The 25878-nt window shown below is 33.1% G+C and overlaps 2 protein-coding genes across 4 annotated transcripts in view; both read left to right on the top strand.

Moving 5' to 3' along the window:
- Window positions 1-377, top strand: part of LOC134234534 (uncharacterized) — a 32851-nt gene extending 32474 nt beyond the window's left edge. For both annotated transcript variants that reach the window (XM_062716619.1, XM_062716620.1), the window contains exon 8: window positions 21-377. In XM_062716619.1, the coding sequence (XP_062572603.1) occupies window positions 21-138 (118 nt within the window). In that variant the 3' untranslated portion in view covers window positions 139-377. The remainder of the gene's footprint in view (window positions 1-20) is intronic.
- A 1229-nt stretch (window positions 378-1606) lies between these two features.
- LOC134234533 (5-hydroxytryptamine receptor 1-like) overlaps window positions 1607-25878 on the top strand; it is an 83114-nt gene continuing 58842 nt past the window's right edge. Inside the window, exon 1 of one of the 2 annotated variants that reach the window (XM_062716615.1) lies at window positions 1607-1880. The gene's annotated coding sequence lies outside the window, so the exon portion shown is untranslated. Of the gene's footprint in view, window positions 1881-24229; window positions 24567-25878 lie in introns of those variants that run through there. The other variant, XM_062716616.1, reaches the window with a different exon arrangement.

Genomic DNA, 25878 nt, shown 5'->3' on the forward strand with positions numbered 1-25878 from the left:
TAATTTGTTCTTTATTACAGGGGACAGGGCGGATACCACAACCCAGTGAAGGACATGACTGTCGAGTACGTGGCTTCTGGTGGATACTACACTCACGCGCATGTCCCAGTCTACCAGTCAACCACGGTTCCCCTGTAAGAAGTTCATCTTGACATTGTCAATCGCATATTGTGATAAACTTTAATAGTGCCGAAATCCAAATGTGTTCGAATGGTTATACCATTACATACAAACTGAGTATATTGAAAAACTGTGTACAATAAACTTTTTAGCTGACAAACTTACAAGTATCTGTAAATATGTAACAATTCGATTCGTATGTTGTTATTTTGTTGACTTGCTTATTTGTTGCTATTTATTATAAACCTAACTGAATAAAATATAAAGAATCATGTTCAGTGTTTAATTTTTTATGCACTTTTGGATACGTGGATATTATGATGAGGTTTGTTCATTCAAATGGTGTGTTCAAACAAACATGTAACATAGTAAATATGTATGACATTTATCTTAAGAAAAAAAAATAAGAAAACTTAAGACGTGCAGTTATTGTTTAAATACATGATAGGGTATATTTTCTAAAGTAGGTGCACCAAAGGCACACAAGATTACACAAGAGAGTGTAACTGTCAACAGAAATGTGTAATGGATGTAGTAAACATGTAACGAACTCTACAAACAACAAAAACAAGGAAAAGAACAGACGAACAAACATAGATATGGCGTTACTCACTCGTTTACGGATGTCATGCGCGTCAACCACCGCACTTCCTGTCAAACCAGGCTATTCTATCTTGTACATGAACCTCCTACAAGTCTTAAAATAGAAACAGCGCGCAGCATTTTTATGTACTCTTTATCAACAAAGATATAATCTGTCTATTATGTATGTATTTTATGTTTTCTGGGAATAACCCGCAATTGTTCATTTTAATTAAGATATATACAGAAACTCACTGCATCCCTTTTCGCATGACATCCGTTTTATTACATCGCCATCAATGCCAGACTCTGGAATCTTTGTCAAACATTTCTACTTGCATGCATGCTAGAAACGACAATATATAGAATTGCATTTTTGAAAAAAATAAAAACAATTATGGTTTAATATTTCAAAACATTTATAGTACCAGTTACTGGTAAAGCACTGTATTTTGGTAGGTGACATTATAAAAAAAATGCAAAAGCAAAGCTATACATAATTAAGAGGAGGTAAGATTAAACCGTAGTTTTCTCTCAAAGTTAGAGGTATGCTGAATAAGAAAAACAGAATAAAAATATAAAAATAAAAACAGAATAAAAGTATACTGGTCTGAAGCTTTCCAGAAATCGGTCAGATATAGATATGCCTCAATTAATGAGTTCATCCACAAGAAACGGTCAAAATTAGCTTTTCCCTCTATATCCCGTGGATTTAATCTGATGAGTGTTTTCTCGCGATAGTTTTCTATTTTGAGAATATCATTGGTGAAATTCTCCAAAGATAGATTCTTTTTGAAGAAAGAGCTGTCCGGTACATGAAGTGTGTTCGTTTTCCAATCACTTATTTTTATTTATTTTTTGATTTGCCGCCAAACACAACCAAAGGAGCGCGTGTTAACTCCGTCCATCACAGCAAAAAAGCCAGAATTATAGGCAACTTGTCTTTTTCAGACTCTGATATGTTTCTAATTCGTGAACAGGACACATGCTTTCACATGGAATATTTTTGTTTGTGTTTTAAGCTTACGCGAACAAAGCGTAAACTGGTTGCTGATGAAAGCAGACCCCTGTCTATGTAATTATTACTATTGGCGTGACCAGCCCTCTACGATTGGCGTAACTTACTAACTACCGCTAAATTCATCACCTCACTTACTGTGGGAATAACTCAACTGGAGGTAAGAGCTTGCTAAATTCTCTTATCAATAATGACTCCAATAATAATTTAATGACTAGCAAAATGTGTTAGTTGTACTACTTCTTATACAGTGAAGGACCATGCACAGACTGCAAAATATAATAGTTAAATTCTTAATATTGTAGAAAATATAATTGAAATCACACCCTAATTTTGAAGATTTCCTGAAAATTAAGGGGGAAAATGAATTTTTAGCAAACAATAGTATTTGCCCGTCAATAAGACATCCGGGGTACCCCAAACAATTAATGATTTATAATCTTTCGGTCTTTTATATAAAATCAGCCAGCTGATATGACATTCACACAGTTTTCAGATTTGACATCAAGTTGTAAAATCTGCACGTCTTCCAGTGCTACAGAAGATATTAAAATAACCACGCACCTGTTCTCCGACAGCAAACAGGCGTGGAGAGAGGTGTGCTGAATTATTAGAGAGATCTAATGCAAAAACAGTTCAACTGAAATAGGTCAAATTATAAGTCAATTGATTAATCCTCCTGAACGAAATAATTAACATTGCGGACATATCTTATTTTTGGCCTTGTACTTACCTCAGTCTGCTAACCCACTTGTAAAATATTGGTAACCCCCCTTCCCTACAGTGATACATGTATATTAAACTTGGAATAAAAATTCTCCTTTTTTAAATGATTGAATACTGCTAACTTAAATAAATGATCAAAGACGGCTACATAACAAAGTCACCCCAAATATACGGAGTTTAAAATAATCAGGGTCCTGACTCTCTGTATACCTAACTTGCTAACAGTGAATTTTTCTGTGGGTAGCTTTGATATACTTGACTATAGTACTATCACTTATTACAATAGAATACGGAATTATTAAATATTAGCATATGGCATGTATAATGATTTTAAAAATATTCACATATCCAACGAATTTCTATCGCATGCACACAGGATACAGTGTAGTATATAAAGAAAGAATATTTACGTTTACATATATTACATAAAAACGAAAGATACCTAACGTATACGAAATGAATGTTTACCATTTAATGAAATATGGAGATAACAAATAATAATCAAGCTCATAAGTTCTATTTAAACAATAAAAATCAGCAGTAGAGAAAAAAACGAACCTTTAAAACATTCCATGTGGGATCAGATGCCATGGAGGAGTGATGGTCACTGATCATCCCCTGCAGACCGGTCACCCCCGCCGTGCTCCATGTCATGATCAGAAATTAACAGGAAAATCCTTAGACAATTCAGTTTGTAAATAGTGGCCTGACAATAAGTATTTAAAAAAACCAGTCAGCATTTGACTTATTAATTAATAGATTGCATTTTCTGACAAGGTCATTGCATCGACCATTAGAACTTGTATACGAAATAATGACTTTAAATGAGACTGCTGATATTCAAGATTGATCAACTACTTCGTCATTAACTTACCTTGTTTTCTAAATTGTTCAAACGTGAACATTCTCTCGCGTATCGAATTTGCTAAGAGATATAAAACCCGTATGCAGGTGATAAAGGTATATTGCTGCTTAAGTAAGGGAATTTGACGATTGAAAAGTTAAAATCATCACGTTTATCATAAAGCTTCGTTGTGGCATTACATTAGCATCTTTTTCTAGTAGTAAAATATCTACATATGAAACAGATTTGTCAGACTCTGTGGTATCTTTCATTTCAAGCTCTCTAGGATAAATCGTATCAATATATGAAAGTAAATGAGTATTCATTTGTTAATTGAAAATGCATCATCGATATATCAACATGTAAAAGGTCGAGTTGAAGGCCATAGCAAAGTATTTTTCCCCTCATGTATAAGATTTGAATAAGTTTTGCTTCATATGAATATAAAGATTGGTCTTCTTATACATGGGCGCAACTGATTAATGGTACCCATGTAAAATTAAACAGTGATTGTAAAATTTGATTGTTGTCAATCAGAAATTCGAGCATCTTTTTTTTTAATATCAACTTCAGAGTACTTGTGTGTACAATCAGAATGTTTTTATCAAAATAATGTTGTAAATGACCAATGTCAAGTTAAGTAACTTTAAATTCAATACCAGTTCCATTTTTATTGAAAAAGCAGCTGTCAATGATGTCAAAATGCCATGACTTTAATTTATTGTTGGGAATGGTTGTAAATTGAGTTGAAAAGTCGTAAGTTTTTATATATTTCAATTTGGTAAAATTTTATGATTTCAAATTTTTTCAAAACGTTCTTTTGCATATTTTAGTATTCAAATCTGATTTTCACCACTCTGCGCATAAATGTACTGTCGCACAATGCTGCAGTTTCTCTTTTACTGTTGTTAATATTTTAGTGGGGAGTAAAGGAAGAGGATATAATTCTCCGAGAAAATTCTTAAACATTTCATTTTCAGACTCCGAAAAAAATCCTTTCATGTAACATATATACAAAGATAAACAGTGACCTTAAGAAAAGTATTTGAAATATTCAAGGTCACAGATTTTCCGTCCTCTGTATGTGTCTCATTCTTTGTCCGATATTCTGCTGGTGTTTCCAGCTAGAAGAGGAAAGCCGTGTGAGATCGGCCGCTGATATGTTTACTCACGAATGTAATAATATTGCAGTCGGAGTATTTTGTAGTAAAACATATTTTAAAGAGCCCAAATTGCTAATTGAATCAAATTTGTCTGCGATGAAGTATCCAGCAGCCAATCTTTGATATTTATCTTATCGCTTGTCGATGTTTTCCGATTAACATCCAACAAACAAGTCTAAAAATAACCTTTAGCATCACCTCTTCGTCTTCACAACTCATTTGGGTGAAAACTGAGTGGATGCAGTCAAACATGCATTTAAGATTAATGTATTTACAGACATATTGGAGCTAAAGTCTTGTCAAGAATGACCCGAAACAGCGCATCTTCTCCTTGCCCACACTGAAAACAAACATTATAAATAGACAAAACTAAGGATATAAATTACACCATTATGATGTATTTATTTTTTTATTAGTAACTTATTCATTATCCCTGTAAATGTTTATATTATTTAATAATAGAAGTAAAATACCTACATTCTAATAAATACTGGTAAATAAAAGGTACATTAAGCAAATGCGCGCGCGCGTGTGTGTACAGTCATGTAATTTCTAGATAGTCATGCATACCATTCTTTTATTTGTTTTCATTTCTTCTGTATTTATGTTTGTGAGGAATAACCCTTCAAAAATATATATCACTGCACATCGTAAATCAAATTCAGACAGAAATCTGACAGTATTTATCTTTTAACATGCAATATTTGTTTGAAATATACATTTTTCAGACAAAAAACAGACATGATAAGATTCATCTGACGCTTAGTGCACATAATTATAAAAATTCCTTCTCAGGACACAGGATTCAAGCTGATAGGAAAGCGATATTTCGAGATAAATATGATTGAATATTTTGATAACATTGATAAAGCTCTCGCGCCAAAACAAAAAGGATTCTCTTGTGTTAAAAACTGTGATGAAAGATGCACGCAACAGTTCAAGGACAGAGTAAACTATTGGTCAAGGCCACTCGAAAATAAACTACACAATCGAAAAAACCTGTTCTGTGATTATTGTGACAGCTAGTTGTAAATATAAAATATAAAAATGATTCTCAAGGGAATCTTTGCTTTACAAATGTAATAGGAACTTTCATGGAAAAAAAACTTTGCATACGCTCAGGGGTGGCAAATGTTGCTTCTTAGTCTCCTTGAATCCACCACAAAAATTGCATGCTGTACATATAATTTAAACAAATATGTATTTTTTTTTATGAATGATCATAAAATGATTGGATGGCACTGCCTATATACGCCCTCTCCTTAATTCAAGGTCAAAGTCATACATGTACAAGTTATTTGTATTTCCCATATTTATAGATTTACATTCATACATACCAGAAAAAAATAACAAAATCACACAAAATAGGAAGTTATCTTCCATATCGCAATGGTACATGAATTTTTACGAAGTCCGCAATTCAAATACACAGCTCGATTTCACTATTTAAATAAAATTTCAAACATGTATAATATAAGCAAGTCGAGTAAACCTAGCCTGTGTTTACCATGATTCAGATCTTTAGTAATCATTATTTTGAATAAAAATACTTAAGCAATATGATAATACATTTTTATAATAGAAATATGGAAAAAATCTCTTGACAAAACACACGGGATCAGTGGATAAACCTCTCGAGTTTAATACAGGTGGTGTTAAAATACATACAAATCGTGGAATGATTCAGTACCTATACACAAGAGGCAAATAACCTGCTTAATCAGTAGAGAAGGCTAATGCACTCTGAATAGAAAAAACACAGTTCTATCTTCTAAAGATCAAGGGACTGCAAGTTATTCACAACTCGTGCTGCATAGTTTGGCACGCGCGTGGTGATGATAGCATTAGCTAAGTACTTAATACAAAATTTTATCTCTAAAATGCGCTAATCAGGGAATATAACGAACATTTTTATTGATTTGAAATACATAAAGAAGACATTACATTCTCAGAGTAGCCGTAAAGTAGTCTTTTAAGTGTCGTAAAATAATAAAGCAAGGGTAAAATAAGGTGAAGACGTAAATTACGTTGGTTTAATTGTCGTAAACGAGGTTGTCATTGTTCACCTAACTCAGTAGAACGTATTCGGCGTATTTAAAAAATCTGAACAAATATTTCTGTAGAAATGGGATAATAATAAAAAAATCTTAAATAATGGGATTCGATACCTTTATTACCAAGAGTTCAAGATTTGCATCTATAAATAATCTGAAATGGTTACTTGGTGAAAATTATGAGTGTGTGTGAGCAATGTGCATGGGTGTGTATATGAGAGAGAATGAGAGGGAGAGAGAGAGAGAGAGAGGTTGATTAAAACAGAAAATACCTTTTTAAAGTTACATGTATTTAATAAGCAAAAGGTGAGGGCAACGAAGAGTGCTCAATCTCATATATCTCGAATTGTGAACAGCAAAACAAAACACAGATTCCTGACAGAATCGGGAAATGGGGGTGAGGATGGGGTGGGACTGGAGGGGTGGGCCACTGATCGGCCACATCCAGCAGTAAGACTTTAGTATTGAACAGGTATACGCTGAACTCTTTAGTGAAATCTAAAATAAAAACAATTACCTATCAGTTGATGACAAATATAAATGTAACCATTGTTAGGGTCAAAATATTCATAGATACATATTATATTATACCATTTTTAATAAAAGCATCTACTAGCTTAACTTCTTAGTTTTTAATTTGCCAGCTCAATCCTTAGGTATACGTACATGTACCTACCCTACCCTACTGCTGAGTAACCCCATTTCTCTTTCTAACAGTCGAGTTCTGCTTTCCGGAGACAAACATATTTATAAAAAAGAAACTGTCTCTGCAAATGAAAATATTAATTTCTTTGTCAAATGAGGCTTCACAAACTTTATCATCAGAAAGGTTAGAAATATCACTAATTAAATTGTGTTTTTACTCTCAAACGAAACGTAGAAAGTAATCGATGTACATATAGAAAAGAAACTGGCAGGTGCGCGGCGCGCGTCGTCAAACTTTTTTTGTCCTGGTAAGTTCATATGTATAGATAGTTGTTATCCCTCTTTCTTTGACTTTTACTGTGAGGAGTTCGTTTTGATATTTTGGAGCATTTTTTCTACGAAAAATTCCTGATTCATTTTTTTGCCAATCAAATTACATGAAATTATTTGTTTAGTTCTTGTTGTAATTTGGAAAAGAAATATATGTGATTAGCAAGATTTATTTTGATATATCCATGTACATGTAAATACATTCTTCGGAACGCATAATGATCTTACGCCGATAAGTCTATAAAATGTAGCTAACAAATTGCAAAGAATGTCTTCCTAGCAGTAATTATTTTACAACTAAAGGGAAATAAATTGCGAGAAAAGGGAAATAAAAGTTCTATGCAAAAAGTCTTGAAAACATTGTATTTTTTAAAAAAAAGATACTTTTCATTATTCACACCAAAATTGAATGAAATATGTGGAGATAATAAATAGTATTCGAGCTCAAAAGTCCAATTTATTAAGAGTAAAACAAAATTGGAGCAGAGCAAACACGGACCTCCAAAACATCAGAGGTGGGATCAAATGACATGGAGGGGTGAACATCCCCTGCCGACCAGTAACAACCGCCGTGTACTCCTTGTCATGACCGGGAAATAACAGAAAAATCCGTTGACAATTCAGTATGTGAATAATGGCCTAACAATAAGAATAAAAAAAACGTCAATCAGCATTTGACTCGATGATAAATTGTATTTGCTGACAAGGTCATTATATCGACCATAGAACCAACGAAAAGATGATTTTAAACGAGACTGCTGATATTCATGTTTCATCAACTTGTTTGTCAATAATATACCTCATTTTAGAAATTGTTCATACGTAGAGCATGCTCTTGCGTATCGAATCAACTGAGAGATTTAAACCCCGTTGCAAGTGATGAAGGTATATTGCTGCATCAGTAAGGGAACTTGTCGATTGAAAAGTTAAAGTCATCTAGTTTATCACGGAGCTTGGTTGTTAGATTACCATTAACGTATGTTTAAAGTAAAATATCCAAATACGACACAGATGTATCGCACTCTATGGCATCTTTTATCTCAAGCTCACCGGCATATATCGTGTCGACATAAGAATGGAAGTAACCATTGTTAATTGACAATATGTCGTCGATTTATCTAAATGTCGAGTTTAAGGCCACACCAAGCGTTTTCTTTTCACGTATAAGATTTTGGACAAACTCTGCTTCATTTGAATACAAAAGGAGGTCAGCTCATAACGGGGCGCAATGGGTACCTATAGGACTAGACTGTTGGAAGACATGGTCTCCAAAAACCACATAGACATTGTCAATCTGAAACATTTTTTTAATGAAAGTTCAGAGTAATTTTGTTCACAATCAGAATGTTTTTTAACAAAATAATTTTGCAAATGACGAATGACAAGGTAAGTAAATTTACGAGTTCCATTTTTTATTGAAAAACAGCTGTCAATGAAATAAAAAAGCACAGACAAATATATCTTAGGGGAATGGTTGTGTATGAAGTTGAAAACTCGTAAGTTATTTAGCCCTTGATCTTGGTAAAATCTTGTGATTTCAAATGTTCTTAAAGTTACTTGGAATTTTTAAGTAACACAACTCGAATATAAGGATGCAAAGTACTCTAGAAGTTTCTCTTTCACTAGTACTGTAAATATCTTAGTGAGGAATGAAGAAAGAGCTTTTGTTGAACATTTACTGGAACCCGCTATGTTTTTTTTTTTGTAAGGATTTTTATGAAGTTTCGGAATCCAGTGAAGATATATAAGGCAATCAAACACATGTATTTTTACTGGAAATAAAACGTACGTATATTGATAAATTTAAAATGTTGTGATCCTGAGATTTTAACAAACATGTATATAAATGACACCGAGGAAATGATTTATTCTGTTAGTATACTCGCTTCTCATTATATCGTGGGTTCCATTGTATCGCGGTACCAGATACATAGCTCATATCCTTTCTGTTAAAATGCTATCTGTTTGTCGTCTGAATGTAAACTTTTGTGATGATTAAAACGTACGGAACATGCGCCGGTTAATTTTTTATTTAAATAAAACGTAATTTTACAGATTTCCATTTTCGTTTTTTATCATATTTAGATCATTGACTTTAAAATCTAGTACAAGTAACAGCTTTTTAAAAAGCTTGCCTGACTTAATCAATCAATATCTGCATGAGGAGTGATAAACCTTTTGAGAAATACTGTGGGTTTAAAATATTTCCTTACTTCATATTTTGAGAACCTTGTGTAAATGAAATCTTGATTTTATTTCACTTTTAGAAGAATCATCTCTACACTGCATACGGGGGGGGGGGGGGGGGGGGGGGGGGGTCTGCAAGTGGAGTGATCTGCTCTTCGATCTAAATTGATTTCGAGCTTCATTGTAAAATCTGTTACCAAATCATGCCGCATTATCAACATTTTAAAAGAGAACGAAATAAGTAAATTCAATACTTAGGCCTTTGTGGAAATAAAAATCCCAGATTTGCACTTGTTTCTTATTTATTGTATGCATCTGAACAGAGACGCATAATAGATCATGCATCTTGAGACAATGACTGGCTGAACTGCGTTGTTTATTATTATTGGACTAGTCCATTTATGGAATAAACCAACCGCGGGATCGGGAAGCAAATTAGAATCAAAGTATTGAGACAGTACTGAAAGACGGGGTCAACCGTCAAACAATTTTCATGCTAGATTTTACAAATGTGATTTTTTAACGAGTTTTGATAATTTTTTTTAAATTAACAGACTAAAAACAAAACTGTGAATAATATAAATTTGCGTTTTTTATTTAATTTGAAGTAGAAATTTCAATAATTGGTAAGTCTAGAAACCTTTTTGAATTGTCCGAATTTCACCTGGTCCGCATTAATATTTCACCGGAAGTAAACAATGGATGATGCATACGCAGTCGTAATACTACGCAGGAGAGTACTTTGTTTACTAGTGTGTTTTACAATTAATATTGAGTTTACGTTTACAAAATGCTTCATGAATTTGATTAAAAAAAAGTTTATATCACTTTCTTCTGTTTGATACAGAATGTTTATTTTTTGATCAAAATAATTTCTGCACTCTCTCATGAAGCGTAGATTTAATTCATGTGTTATCACCACGGCTTCCTTTTTGAGGGCTCTGACAGTAAACTAATAGACGGAGTCACGTGACCCCGTCTAAAAATCATTTCTTTAGTGTTGCATGTCCGCATACTGATATATTATACAATGTGTTGTTTAAAAGAATGAGATAAATAAATAACTTGTAGAGAGAATTTTCGAAGCATTAGAAGGAGGTTAAAAGGATAAACTTTATTTAATGCCATGGAACTTGCTAGCACACCCATTCATACAATAGAACAATCCAAGGAAAAGGCGCGAAGAAAGCGGTGACATTTGGCGCGAAAAGAGCGATTCATCCCTTTCGTAAAATGTAAATGGACTGATCCAGTAGTATAGAAATGCAGAAAAAAGGATGCACGGACATGTTGAAACGGTGAATCACATGGAATAATCTGTTCAATGCAAAAAGAGTAAAGGAAGTAAACACTGTAGTATTTTGCATCAGTAATATCATTCTCTTTTCTCTTTTGAAAACTGTTTCTTTTAAAATGCAGGTAAAGAATTCCAATGTAAATCAGCTTGCATAAAATCTAGCTATCTAGATATGATCGCATAGTTTCGGATTATGAAAATATCAATCCTTATACAGCCTGACGCCGTGACGTCAGGCAAAAAGCCATAATAAAGTTCATGTTTCGAAAGTCTTTAGTTTGTATAAATGTTTATTTTTTATGTAGAATTACACCGTAAATATAAAAATTGATGTCCATGTCAGCCACAAGTTTCCATGTTTTCCTATGCCGCGATACTATGGGACTCTCCAATTTAGGAGGTAAATAAGACTTCCCATTTTAAAAATAGACAACAAATTAAACAATGCAAACTTGAGAAATAATTTGGCACTAAAAAGTTAGGCAATAGATTGGTTTATGGATAGTATTTGATGAAAGTTAAAGTAAAAAATTGGAATAGCACTTTTTATTCAAAAGGATCAAGTACCGCGATATTATGAGACACCAGTATACATATTGTCCCTGTTCGTCTTTTAGGCTGTACTATTATTACGCTCTAAAGGCAAAAGTGAGGATATGGGGAAATAGCCCACAATATAAATTTCCTCTTTGGACCTCATTTATCTACAAGGTCCCCTACAATGTAACCTGTTGCTATTTCTCTTTCCTGATTGTTATAATTTTATGTAAATACTCATCAGCGTCCAGACAAATACTCTTCGCTGTCCCTCAGTCAACAAGACTAGCTTTTTATCGACGTTCCTCCCCAATCCAATTTGGAGGGGATTTGGTTTCTCTTTTTTCCCGATTCTTGTATGGAAATAAAAACACAGAAGTTTTCCTATTATATAGGAGTTAACCAGCATATCGTGTGTCGAAATCAGCAAAACACTGTATTTCTTGCGAAACCTTCACTTGGTTCCATAAAAATATATATCTCTTTATCCATTCGTTTGTATTAATGTATTTTAAATATAATATACCTTTTACCTAAATACATAAAATAATCAACCTTTAGAAAAATCAGATGAAGTTTGAAGATTTCTTAAATATTTCCTTTAAAAAAATATTTTGGAAAAGTTTGGAAATACTTAACATTTATTTACCGAATCTGCTTTTGAATGAAATATCAGTTACCTAATGGTAAAACGTGAACATCGTGATCGAGGGGTCAGTATTCGATTCTCGTTCCGGCGTATATCATAATAAGTGACTGTTTCTTCACCAAGCGCCTGACATTTAAAGTGAAAGTCACTTGCATTTTGAATGTGACCTAAAAAAGGGTCTAGTAGACGTTGGTACTACGAGGGACCTTCAGTGTCAAATTGCTGCCCATATTCAATATTTGACTAATTAACAATAGTTCCTTTCAATCATAAATCGACTCAATATATTTCAATAAACTTGAGGAGTGAAAAGGGTGCGAACAGAATCTAGCATTGGATCTTTTAGTGACCGACGTGCCAATTGTAAGAATTTGTTAATTTTTATACTAAAATCTGACATCGGAATATTCCTACTTCATGATCAGAATACAGGACTTCTGGAGGACGTGGATATCTACAGGGGATGCTTACTCCTCTTGGGCACCTGATCCCACCTCTGGAATGCTGGGATGTCCGTTGTTATGCCCTGTCTACAAATTTTGACTAATTGTTGAGATCAATCATTGCTTGTTATCTTCACCTTGTTTATCTTGATAAAGAACTCACAAAATTCAATGCCTAACCAATAGAGTATGCCATCAAATGTAATTGAAAGTAAACACCAAATTTGCCAAAATTATCATTGCATAGATGTGATATCAAAAGTAACTGTGTTATATAAAAAGTATAAGGACCTTTGCATTATAGATAACCAGGATGTCCATCGTTTGCCGATCTCTGTAGAAGGAAGGGCCACTAAAAATCTCTACATCATATACCTGTTAATGTCTTGCATGAGGCAAGAAAATTAAACATTGTCTTTCACACAAAAGAAACAAAATGGCCTGCATAAAAAGAACAATTACTATATGGTTCCCATATTGGACGGCATGTGGTCTAATACTAGGATAAATAGAGCCTAATTGAGCGGAGCTCTCTCCAATCGATACAAAATGTTTCCACCTTGATTGCTACTAGGGATCTCCATTGAGGGGGGAAGAAGGGCCTTTATTCATAAATAATAAAGCAATGTAATTGTAGATCTAGCGTGGTCAAGCAGCCCTACCCATTATGCAGTATATAGATATATCAAACATTGATGTTTCGTGTCATAAATATTTCAAAAATTTGATTTGGGAGTATGTTTGGGCAAATCAGGTGAGAAATACGTTACTGTAGTAATTAATTTATTTTCCCTAACCTTAATTGTATTACAAAATCCGTCTGTCCGTTATTCTGACTGTCTGTCAGTCTGTCTCAGAGGATTTTAAAAAACTTTTTTCAAAACGTTTCCAGAAATAGAACTGCTTTTTTGGAATGTGAATGTATCTGATAAGTAACATGACAAAATAACTGTAGCATTTTGTTTCGCTTCAATGATTTATGACAGAATAATCGTCTTTGTAATTTCTAAGGGAGACCAGATTTCCCACAGTTTCATCCACAATTATTCCCTAAACACATGCAGACATTAGGCTAATTTTTTATATGTGAGACTTCCAATTCATAGGTTATATTAGCTTACAAAGTCGTTATAACGACCATAGAATTTAGGAAATTCTGAATTTAAAAGAGGTTGTTGGACTCCCTGTAACACCAAATTATCAGTAAATAGCCTGTATCTGTAAAAAAAAAAATATCATACTCATAGCAAGCTGCTGAGTGTAGCGAATATGTTGTGTCTCTACAAGATGTGTGTTGTCACTGGGAAAAATTAAATCACAGCCAACCAGAATCTTTTTGTTTACTTTTTTATCAGTTTAGATGAAACATGACCAATATTTGTTTAAACTTTCTTTAAACCACAGTTATGTTGTTTGAATATTTTTTGTTCATTAATTGATAATTTCCTATTATATACATAAAGCTTTAAAATTCTACATTAATTTCAAATAAAGGTAGGAAATTACCAATACAATTATTATTTTTAAAATAAAATGTTTATTTGCTTTATCGCCCTATTCAGCTTTAATATGTTTAAGTTAAAAGTTACAGACTTACAGAATGACTCATCATTATAATAAAATCGGGCAAAATAAACACCAAGATATTACATGTTACAGAATTGAGAATCTCTTGGGCGTCTCTTACTTAACTTACTCGACCATGGTTATGTTATGGTCGCAATCAATTATTTATATGAAATAATTGTAGCTTGTTGAAAAGTCCTAACGTAATCGACAGTTTTGTATTGTTAGTCAATTTGTGAAATCGAAGTGGACTTGAGTACATACAGGTCAGAAAGTTGATATTCTAATAATTAGACTCATCAACTAACACCAGTACCACCTTAAATGTAAATGAACAGGCGTTTGAATACGAAAAATTCATTCAATTTTCAATATTCCCCTTCCATTTTTTTTCTTAAGACATGAGTATCATTTATCTAACAGAAAAATAACAAATCATATTTTAAAAATATCATTGTTTCTCCTTGCGTGTTCTGCCTTCATTAGAAGTTTTCCACTCCACGTTGACATGGAGTTTTTATACCGGGCTTTTGCCACCAATAACGACTTAGGATTTGTAAGATGAATTCTATCTTATTTTGGTGTTCTTGGTTTGGAATTCAATTTTCTTATACTCACTTAGTTTTGATGGATTGCAGAAGACTGGGCGAGCGACCTCTTCCCTTTCCCAAAGCTGCGGACAAATCAGCAATGTCGGCAGACCGAGCTTTGACTCGGAAAATGCAAAATGGAGCTTAAGATCTTGACATCAGGTGTCTGTCAAATATTGCTTTTTGACAACTATTTGAAGAATGCAATTCCATTCGGTTTACGTATGGGTTGAGATCTAAATGACAAGAGTTGATTAGATACGAATAGTTAGATCTAAAGAAATGTTTCCTGAAAAACGTTAATGGAAGATCAAAGAATAAATTTATTAATGATATCCCAATCAGAGACGTGTATCCAATTAGGTCTATGATTTCTCATCATCTGTCAGCAAACGATATTAGGGTATCTAAGTTTTTACAATGGAAATGACTTTAATTATGGGAAAGATTTGATAAAAGGACAAGATACGCTAAGGGCCATTTTTGGTTCCAATATTTGGGTTTGTTTAAATAAATTTATTTGTTCGTAATTACAATTTTCTGCAAACATTGTTTCTCAATGAGCATGAATCTGAAGAGTGCTAGGTGGTTGTGGCCATTTTCAGACTATGTTAATCTCCTCTATAGAAGAAGAGCGCCGTATAAAGATATACTTAAAATTCAAATGTATGAAATTTGTCTTTCCCAAGTTATATCTAATGGTTAACTTGTTTACCCGCCAGCCTCCTTAAGATATACATGTAGCATAAGCGCATGTCACAAAGAACCAAGGCGATTTTGGTTCACAGTCGGCAGGAACTTGTTTACATTTAAGAAAGGAAAATTTTATTTTACATAAGGTTTGAGGATTCTTTTAATTTGTCGGATTCCTGTGAAATATATAGGGAAGGGAAACTTTTTTCTGTATATTGAGTATTGATTTGCTAAAAATACCTAAAACTTGGCCGGGGGAGTCAATTTATAAAAATGGTTCATTTTTTGCAATTATTGTGTTATCTCATTATGATTTTCAAGCATAATTTATGTTATTATTTTAACATATATAAAAAATGGAAAGAAGACCTATAGACGACCAAAAATGCCCCCCACCCAATCTCCTCTTGTGTATATGCCTTGCTTCTATGTCTATTTAAATCAGTATTGTTTGTGGAGCTACGATAACTCAGTTATCGTTACTTATATATTGAAGGCACTCTGGAATCTACAGGATATGTGTCGGCAAACATGTTTTCAAAAAAAACATCATTAAGTATTTATGGAAGAAAATTTTGAAATATGTCTGTAATAAGAAATATATCATTTCATCAATTTTACAGTTAAAATGTTATGTTTGATCATTTAGTTTTAAGACAGGCATTTTTAAATCATGGACTTTGATTTAACGTCATTTATTCAATGTTTTTTTGCCCCGTGATCGAAAATACAGGGGTATATTACAATAGTTTTTGCCCAGTCTGTCCATCTGCCTAGCTGTCTGTTTGTCCGAAATAACTTTAACCTTGCCCATAACTTTTGAGTTGGTGGGGCTATGGCTTTCATATTTCACATTTGTATTCCATGTTTGACACACTTTTATACAAAATATAAAACTTACTTTGGCCATATTAATTTTGAATGGTTGGTGCTAGGACTTTAATTTTATTCACATATGTATTCTTTGTGACAATTTGACCTTCCATTGGATACTAGCAACTTTGACCTTGACCTTGGAGATCAACATACTTTTAAAAACTTTAACCTTGGTCATAACTTTTGAGCGGTAAGGGTTAGGGGTTTCACACTTAACATATGAAACCTTGTGACAGACCTTTCATTGGATACCAACTACTTTGACCCTTAGATCGTAGAGTTTGACATACTTTAAATAAACTTTAACCTTGGCCAAAACTTTTGAACGGTTAGGACTAGGTCTTTCAGAATTCACGTATGAAATCCTTGTGACAAGATTTTTCTTTAAAAAGGACAAGGTCTATCTTTTGAACAGTTGGTGCTAGGGCTTTCATATATCACGTATATTTATGAAATCCTTGTGACGAGGTTTTTTCTTTTATGTTATAAACAAATAATGCTTTCTAATAAGAAGATAATCATAAAATATAAACAAAAATCTTTCTTTCCCTTTCTCTCCCTCTCCAGCTGTAATATTGCATAATAATTGTAACTTTCTAACTGAGGGCATGCAAAAAGAGCAAATTTTACATTGTAAGTTTGCTACTGTTTAAGTATAATGAAGTCCATTAAGCAGTAGAGATAAATTGTTATAAAAGTTATAACGCTTCAGTTGAATGAAAAATTTGGGTTAATAGTTTATCACAGAATCAATTTCGCTTTGGGCAAATTGTGCACATACATGCACCTTGCAAAGTATTTAGATTCTACATTTCAGATGACCGGAAAGCAACTTAAAACTAATCTCGATATGCTCCGTACATTGAGGGTACATAGGAGAGATTGACAGACACGAGTAAGGTCGGCTAAATTCTTAATTCTCTTATTTCTAACTTCAGCCTGAAACGCCCGGACAAACCCAGGGAATGATTATTTCATGAATACGCACGGGTGATTCACAAATAACATGCGCATGCTTATTTAATCGAGAACTTTAACCAAAATGTATATCATGTGACTGTCCACTAACTATAAATAATATTTTCTTAAAGTGTTCTGATTTTACGCCTATTCGACGAAAATTTTAAATAATGTACAAACGATGCATGGAATTTTTACAAATGCTTACGTCATTACATGAAACTGAATTTTAGAATAAAATTGTTATAAATTTCGATGATGAGAACACAGAAAGAAATATATATTCATTTTTAGCTCACCTGAGCCGAAGGCTCAAGTGAGCTTTTCTGATCACATTTTGTCCGGCGTCCGTCTGTCTTTCTGTCCGTCTGTCTGTCTGTCTGTTAACTTTTCACATTTTCGACTTCTTCACAAGAACCGCTGGGCCAATTTCAAACAAACTTGCCACAAAGCATCCTTGAGTGAAGGGGATTCAAGTTTGTTCAAATGAAGGGCCACGCCCTCATTCAAGGGGAGATAATTGGGAATTAATGAAAATTTGGTGGTATGTTTTAAAATACCTAAGTGTTTTACTAGATAGAGACTGATGACAAACCAGAACTAGTTTTAAATTTTATTACTTTTCATTTTTTTTGTATCATTCCCTTTATTCATTAAGCATATGTTTCTGTATTTCAATTAAGTCGAACTCAAGATATTGTTTCAAATACTTTCCAATTTTGCTATCACTGCCGTCTGATATTATTTGACTGGTATTATTATTATAATCTGAATGGCAACTGGTAAATAAAAAAAAGCATGACGTCATAGCAATGTTTTAAGATATTAGATTTTTCTCCGCGTTAAGTGCCTCCAGCCATGAAATACTATCCCATATAATTGACATAATTGACAGTTTTTGGTCTACAAATGTATAACCGTTACTTATAAATCATTCAACTGAATCAGTTTATATAATATATTGTTTCAGAAATCATGTCCTCAGTGTCATAGTAACGATGAAGGAGTGTGATAAGTAAAAGAGGAAATATTATTTCTATTTGAAATGAAACAAATAGAGATAACGAACAGTATTCAAGATCAAAAGTCCATATAAAGCAATACAAAATAGGAGCAGAGCAAACACGGACCTCCAAAACATCAGAGGTGGGATCAGGCGCCATTGAGGTGGTAGCATCTCCTGCCGATCGGTCACATCTGCCGTGTGCTCCTTGTCATGATCGGGAAATTACGGAAAATTCCGTTGTCAATTCAATGTATAAATAATGGACTAACAATTAGTATCCCCTGTCGACCGGACACATCCGCTGTGTGCTCCTTGTCGTGATCGGGAAATAACGGGAAAATCCGTTGTCAATTCAGTGTATAAATAATGGACTAACAGTATGAAATCAGCATTTGAGATAACGAACAGTATTCAAGATCAAAAGTCGATCATAGAACAAACACGAAATGATGACTTTAAACGAGACTGTTGATGTGCTTGTTTTATCAACTTGTTTATCAATAATTTACCTCGTTTTAGAAATGTTCATAAGTATCGTGCTTATCGAATCAACTAAGATGTATAATCTCCGTATACAGGTGATGCAGGTATACAGTGTATTGCTGCATAATTAAGGGAAGTTAACGATAAAAAAATCAAAGTAATCACGTTTTTCATGAAGCTTGGTTGTTAGATTACCATTAACGTCTTTTTCAAGTAAAAAATCTAAGTATGAAACAGATGTGTCAGACACTGTTGTATCTTTTATCTCAAGCTTACCAGGATATATCGTATCTACATAAGAATGGAAATTACCATAATGATTGTTGATTAATTGACATAAAGTCGAAGATATATTTTGATGTCGAGTTGAAAATTACACCAGGTATTTTCTTCTTTTCGTGCATAAGATTTTGCACAAATTCTGCTTTATATGAATACAGAAATACGTCTGCTAATAACGGGGCGCAAATGGTACCCATGGAAATTCGAATAGATTGTTTGAAGACCTGCATGGTCTCTTAAAATAACATAGATGTTTCAATCAGAAACTCAAGCACCTTTTTAATGTCAACTTCAGAGTACTTGTGTGTACAATCCGACTGTTTTTAACAAAATAATTTTGCAAATGACCAATGATAAGGTAAGTACAGATGTAAATTTACGATTTCCATTTTTATTGACAAAGCAGTTGTTAATGATATCAAAAAGCCTGGATTTTAATTAATCTTGGGGAATGGTTGTGTATAAAGGTGAAAAGTCGTAAGATTTTAAGCTGTTGATTTTGGTAAAATCTTGTGATTTTTTAATTGTCCAAAAGTTCCTTGGAATTTTTAAGTATCCTCATCTGATTTACACCACTTCTTGATTGTATTGATACACAGTACTCTTGAAGTTCCTCCTACACTACAGTTAATATTTTATTGAGGAGTAAAGAAACATGCTCGGTTAAACATTTCTGGAACCCGCTATGCAGGATTCTTATGAAGTTTCGGAATTCAAAATATATATGTGGAAGTTCAAATTCATTTTGTCTCTTTGGGATATTAAAAATATTCAAAACTGACAAATGATTTTGTAGAAAGGGAGCTATGAGTATAAGTTGGATTACCACTTGTAGAATTAAATCCTTTCTTCTAAAATTCAATTTATATAATGAGCCGTACAAACGAAGTACTGATTATGTTATCTAATTCTTTTTTCACTTCTGGATTGGTGAATACAGGAGGATAGATGTTTTTTATATTGCCCCTCAATCTTTTAATACGCGATCTTAACATGGATCTGATACATTTAGTCCACTCTGACAAAGTGTCAGCCTCTTCTTTTTCATAATAATTCATACAAATAATAAAACGTCTGTACATTCATGTACGATAAGCCATATGTAGAATGCAGTGAGTTACTATTTTTTTGTCCTAAGAATATATTTCAAAATATAAATAAACGAGTCGCATGTCCTTAGGCCGTTATAAAATTTAATATAAATTTCCTACAAGGACAATCATATTTTTAAAAGATATCGGTAAACGCCAACACAATATACTCGATATATTTAAGGAAATAAGCTGTTGTTTACAGATGACGATCTACTTTTATTACTAAATGATGACGCGTATCATATATTTTTAAACATATATCAAACGAAAGCTTAACAATAACAGGCCTCTAACAATCGCTACCATATGTTCAATTCGACATTTTATCCCGCTGCTGCACACAATATCCGATAGTTAACGATTAATACTTAACAGATAAGCTCAGCTTTTTATCCTTTAAGATAGAATGGGAAAAAACAAGATTGAAGGCAAATTTTAAATTTTTCATGAGAACTTTTAGGATCTTAAGAATCAAAATAGGCCTGTTACAGGGTGCGTACGTAAGATGAAAGTTTGCTACGGTTCCGAAAATCGTTTAATGACTGCGAGACATGATAGGAGTTTATTCGACCTATTTACGAAACATCGAATCTTTCATCTCATATTAATAAAGTTAATTCATATATTTTTGAACTAAATGTGAATTATTAGGTATAAAACGAATATTGTAGGTTAATAGGCTAGAGGTAGGTTATAGGTACCTTTTCAGTGCATCTAAAGAAGTATAGGAGTTGCACACTTAAAAAAAAATTCATACATATATTAAATTATTAATTAAGTTTTTTGAGATCTGAATTGCCTTTAAATTCTGTGGTCTTTTTCACCAAAAAAAAAAATAAAATAAAAATAAAAGATAAATAAAAAATCGTACGATAAAGACAAAATTTTCCCAATTTCTCAACAAGTATCTATGCTATAGTAGGACTTCAAAAAATCTTATATTTCTATAAATCTAAGTTACTTTGTAAATATTTGATAAAAGAAATTGCAGAGATGTCAGATTTTCATCTTAGTGGTAGATTTTACCAAACAAAATCAGCAGCTTAAAAACTTACTTTTCAACATTATACACAACCATTCCCCACGATAAACTAACGTCCAGGTTTTTTGATATCATTGACAGCTGCTTTTTCAATGAAAAAATGAAATTCGTAAATTTACTTACCCTGTCATTGGTCATTTGCAAAACTATTTTGTTAAAAATCCATTCTGAGAGTACACACAAGTACTCGGAAGTTGACATAAAATAATGCTTGAGTTTTTTTTTTCTGATTGACAAAATCTATGTGGTTCTTAGAGACCGGGTCTTCCAACAATTTATTTGAATTCCCATGAGTACCAATTACGCCCTGATATTTAACAGACTAATTTTGTATTTATATGAAGCAGAATTTGTTCAAAATCTTATACGTGAAAAGAAGAAAAGATTTGCTCTGGCCCTTAGATATATCGACGATGTATTGTCAATTAACACTAGCTTTTTTCATTCTTATGGCAATACGACATATCACGGTGAGCTTGAAATAAAAGATACCACAGAGCAGAACACATCTGTTTCATATTTGAATATTTTGCTTGAAAAAGACGTTAATGGTAATCTAACAATCAAACTCCGTGATAAACGTGATGACTTTAGCTTTTCAATCTTCAACTTCCCTAACTTATGCAACAATATACCCTCATCAGCTGTATACGAAGGTCATATATCGCAGTTGATTCGATACGCAATAGCATGCTCTACGTACGAACAATTTCGAAAACGAGGTAAATTATTAACAAATAAGTTACTGAAACAAGAATATCAGCAGTCTCGTTTAAATTCATCATTTCGAAAGTTCCATGGTCGATACAATGATCTTGTCAGCTATTCTGCTTCATATGAATATAAAAATAGGTCTGCTAATAACGAAGCACAATTGGTACCCATGAAAATTTCAATGGATTGATGGATTGTTCAAATACCTGGTCTCCAAAAACCACATAGATATTATCAATCAGAAACTCAAGCATCTCTTTGATGTTAACTGCAGAATACTTGTGTGTGCAATCAGAATATGTTTTAACAAAATAATTTTGCAAATGACCAGTGACCAGGTAAGTAAATTTACGAGTTCCATTTTTATTGAAAAAGCAGCTGTCAATGACATCAAAAAGCCTGGACTTTAATTTATCGTGGGGAATGGTTGTGTATAAGATTTTTTTGAAAAAAAAGTCTTGTAGGAAAACAATTTTTTTAACCTGTTGATTTTCGTAAAATCTTGTGATTTCAAATTTTCCAAAAGTTCTTCGGAATTTTTCAAAATCCACACCTGATTCATACCGCTTCTTGAATATATTGTTGTGCAGTACTCGACAAACAAGTTGATGTTTTTCCTTCACATTTTACTCTCAATGTCTTAGTGAGGATTGTGTAACATATTATTCACACAGAGGCTTGCAAGATCATGACAAGAAGCACAAAGTGGGTGTGTCCGGGGCAGGGATGCAAATCATTGTTGTGTTATTTTTACTCTCAATTTGCAGATTTTGCTTTATATAATGTTGTAAACAACGGAAAATTTGGAAGGTTACTGCAAGCAGTCCTCAATTTGAACTCTCAACCAATCTAATATCCAAAGCGATGTACTATTAAACATTTCTGAAGAGACTTTAAGTCAAAACATATAATCATTTTTTACAGAGTTTGAATTGAGGAATGACTTTCATTTCTTATATTCAAAACATATATACAGCTATGCATATATACTAGATTTGTAGTGTACTTACATGACATATTATTCAAGTGCTGAGACAGATGTCGAAATGCCACATTTCAAAATATTTGATCCGCGAGTGTCACTTTTCTTTTTAAAATTGATTCTTTATGACAACTTGCGTGATATTCCTCATCGATATACATGTTTCAGTATGTAGCTCGGCTGAGAGTCTTAAGAATCAATATGCAGGTCCAAAGGTTTTAAAAGAAAAGAGGGTTTATTCAGTTTATCACCTCACTGACGCACGCCTGTCATAGTCTTCTGGAGGCTACTGAACACATCTCAGACCTTATGTTTTTTTTTTTTTGTTTTTAAATTATTTTGTTCGATTTTCTTTATTTTGGTTGCTTTGGGAATGTCATTAAGGTTCAACTACTTAATATATATGTAAGAGGAATGAGTTTCATTTAACACATTTTGCCGGTTACGAGCATGCTATAATGTGGTAAGTATTGGGCTTTTCATATAAAACTCTACCTTTCGGATTATTTAGAAGTTCTGAGTTTTGCCTTGGCATCATAGTGCTGCTTGCTGGTTATAGTGTATAAGCTATCAGCGATTGCAATGGCTTGTTGAATGTATGAGAATTTCAACACTTTCACTATTGACCTTGATGTTGCCCCATCTATTAATTTAATACTGATGAGCATTTCTGACAAAAACTATATAAAATGCCTTCGTAATTGATTTTTATCAATTTGATTTGTGGGTTCTACTCACAAATCCGCTGTGTGTTATCGATTAGGTGTTTGAATACAAATCCTTTACAAATACCTTCAGAAATGTATCGGAACGTAAAAAGGTGGTCGACCCATGGCTTATTGTAAAACGTGCTTCTATTTGATTAAATCAGATTGAGCAGAGGAAAGTGTCCGTCGCCAAATTGTTGTCGCCCCGTTCAGTGCCCGGTACACGAGATTCAACCTGGTCTACGTCAAAGACATCGATCCCGACAGAAATTTGAAAAGTCCGATTCTTTAAAATTGTATAACTATTTAAATGTTTATTTTTAGAACAATTTAAGTAATTAAAATTTACCATGCAGAGCCCAGATGTTGTAATAGTTTAAAAAGTTCAAGAATTAATTCGTAACCAAATATTTAAATCTCCTCAACATATAATTGTCTGTTTTGCATTGTGTATAAGAAGTTTTGCAAAGCCCTTTAATTTGTTTCAGCAATGTAAAATATATGTTTCCAAAGCGTTGTTAGACTTTGACTTCAGATAAATATATCAGTACAGCTCAATACACCAAGGGCATCCCATTGTAGTTACTCTTTGCTCCATTGCACTTTTAAATCATCGACACCAGAACAGTCCCTGGTCGTGTTTTTTTCGAGCACTTGTTTAGGTAATAAGAATTGATACCTAATGAATCCAGGTTATACTGTGAAGGTTTTGGGATGTAAAGATTATCCTCTCCAGGCCTGCGACATATAGGAATTGATCTGTACGAAAGAGTGATCAGGACAGGACACCAAAGTCGGTGAAAATGTGATGCCTTTTTAAAAGAAATCTTGTGTTTTATTTTTTTGCCACATTGGACAGTTTTCTATCGAAGAAGACCCCCGATGTACTGTTGCCACTTAATGTGAGTTCATGCGTTAAACACACTGGCCTTCATTTCGCTTTACATGAGACTGATGTCATCCAACTGATATCCAGGTAGGACATTCAGTTTTATCCTGCTAATAAAAGGCATAGGTTAAACATGGTTTTATGTATTCTGTTAATACAATTTGTAAAGCTGGTGTTGTAATGAATCTGACAATTTATATGCTTTCGAAAAAGGTTTAAATGAAACATTGGCACATTGTATCTAAAAGCTAAACTTCAAATAGAGTACAAACTTTTTGATTGTATAATTTTAAGGACCCAATATCCCACCAACCCTCCAAAAATGATAAAGTACATAAATTATGTTACTGATAACACTTGAGTATGTCGTTTTTAAAATGACATTCTTAAATGAATGTTCAACGCTGCAAAGAAAAAAATAGCGCATCTATATATATAGTAATTTGATATGTTTCTATTAATCATGATTGTTTCATATATAAGGACGCGGTGCTACCGTTTTGATATGTGACGGTTACTTCTATTTTCACTTGGTTTCGTTGTTTGTTAATATAAATTTTGTATAAATTGAATATTTTAGGGATGGGTGCAACATTATTTGATGATTTGCGGTTAAGATGTATACAGAGATAAACTTTCTCTCTGTATAGCACATTAATGAAGTTTTTCACGTAATCTGCCACCGAATCTTACATCCTGGCCCGTGTCTCACAAAAAGTCATCATACAACTTATTTACTCCAATCAAGCGGAAATAATTCAAGTACTGTAAATTTAAAAATGCTAGACAAAGGTACATGCACATTAGACTGGATATTGTATATGTACTTTAAAATCAAGGGGTGACGAAAGTTCTTTATAATACATGTATTTATCTATAGTGTACATTTTTTACGTACAAACATACATGTAAATCACGTACAGATATCGATGCTACAAATAAGTGGATGTTACGATAGTATAAAAACTGTTGATAAATTCTCCCTTGTTATCATTTTGTAAGAGATGAAATATGCAGATTTCTTTGCTGAAAATTTCAATTACTTCAATCATATTTTATCTTTTGTTGCCGTTTTCATTGTGAAATGGCCAAAGGCAAAACGATATTCTGTAACAACCAAAATATAAAATGCGTTTGTCATTATAATTTCAGGGGTTTCCATCCTGAAATGCCTCTTTATCTTGCAAAAGGCAGACAGAATTTTCTCCAGAATTGATTAAACATAACAATCAGTTTTCCGACACACTAAATACGGGGTTGACAATGTTGTGCGGTAGTCATGTTACGTAATAAACACCAAAAGAAAACAAATCTGCTACTCAGGGATTATATTAAGATTTTAAACAGGGGTCTCTTTAGGCTAGAAAATTAAATTCTCTTTAAAGGACAACGACTTGCA

Source organism: Saccostrea cucullata, unplaced genomic scaffold (genome assembly GCF_032062105.1).
Source record: "Saccostrea cucullata isolate Sc308-1 unplaced genomic scaffold, CSIRO_AGI_Scuc_v1 ctg173, whole genome shotgun sequence".
Taxonomy (NCBI): domain Eukaryota; kingdom Metazoa; phylum Mollusca; class Bivalvia; order Ostreida; family Ostreidae; genus Saccostrea; species Saccostrea cuccullata.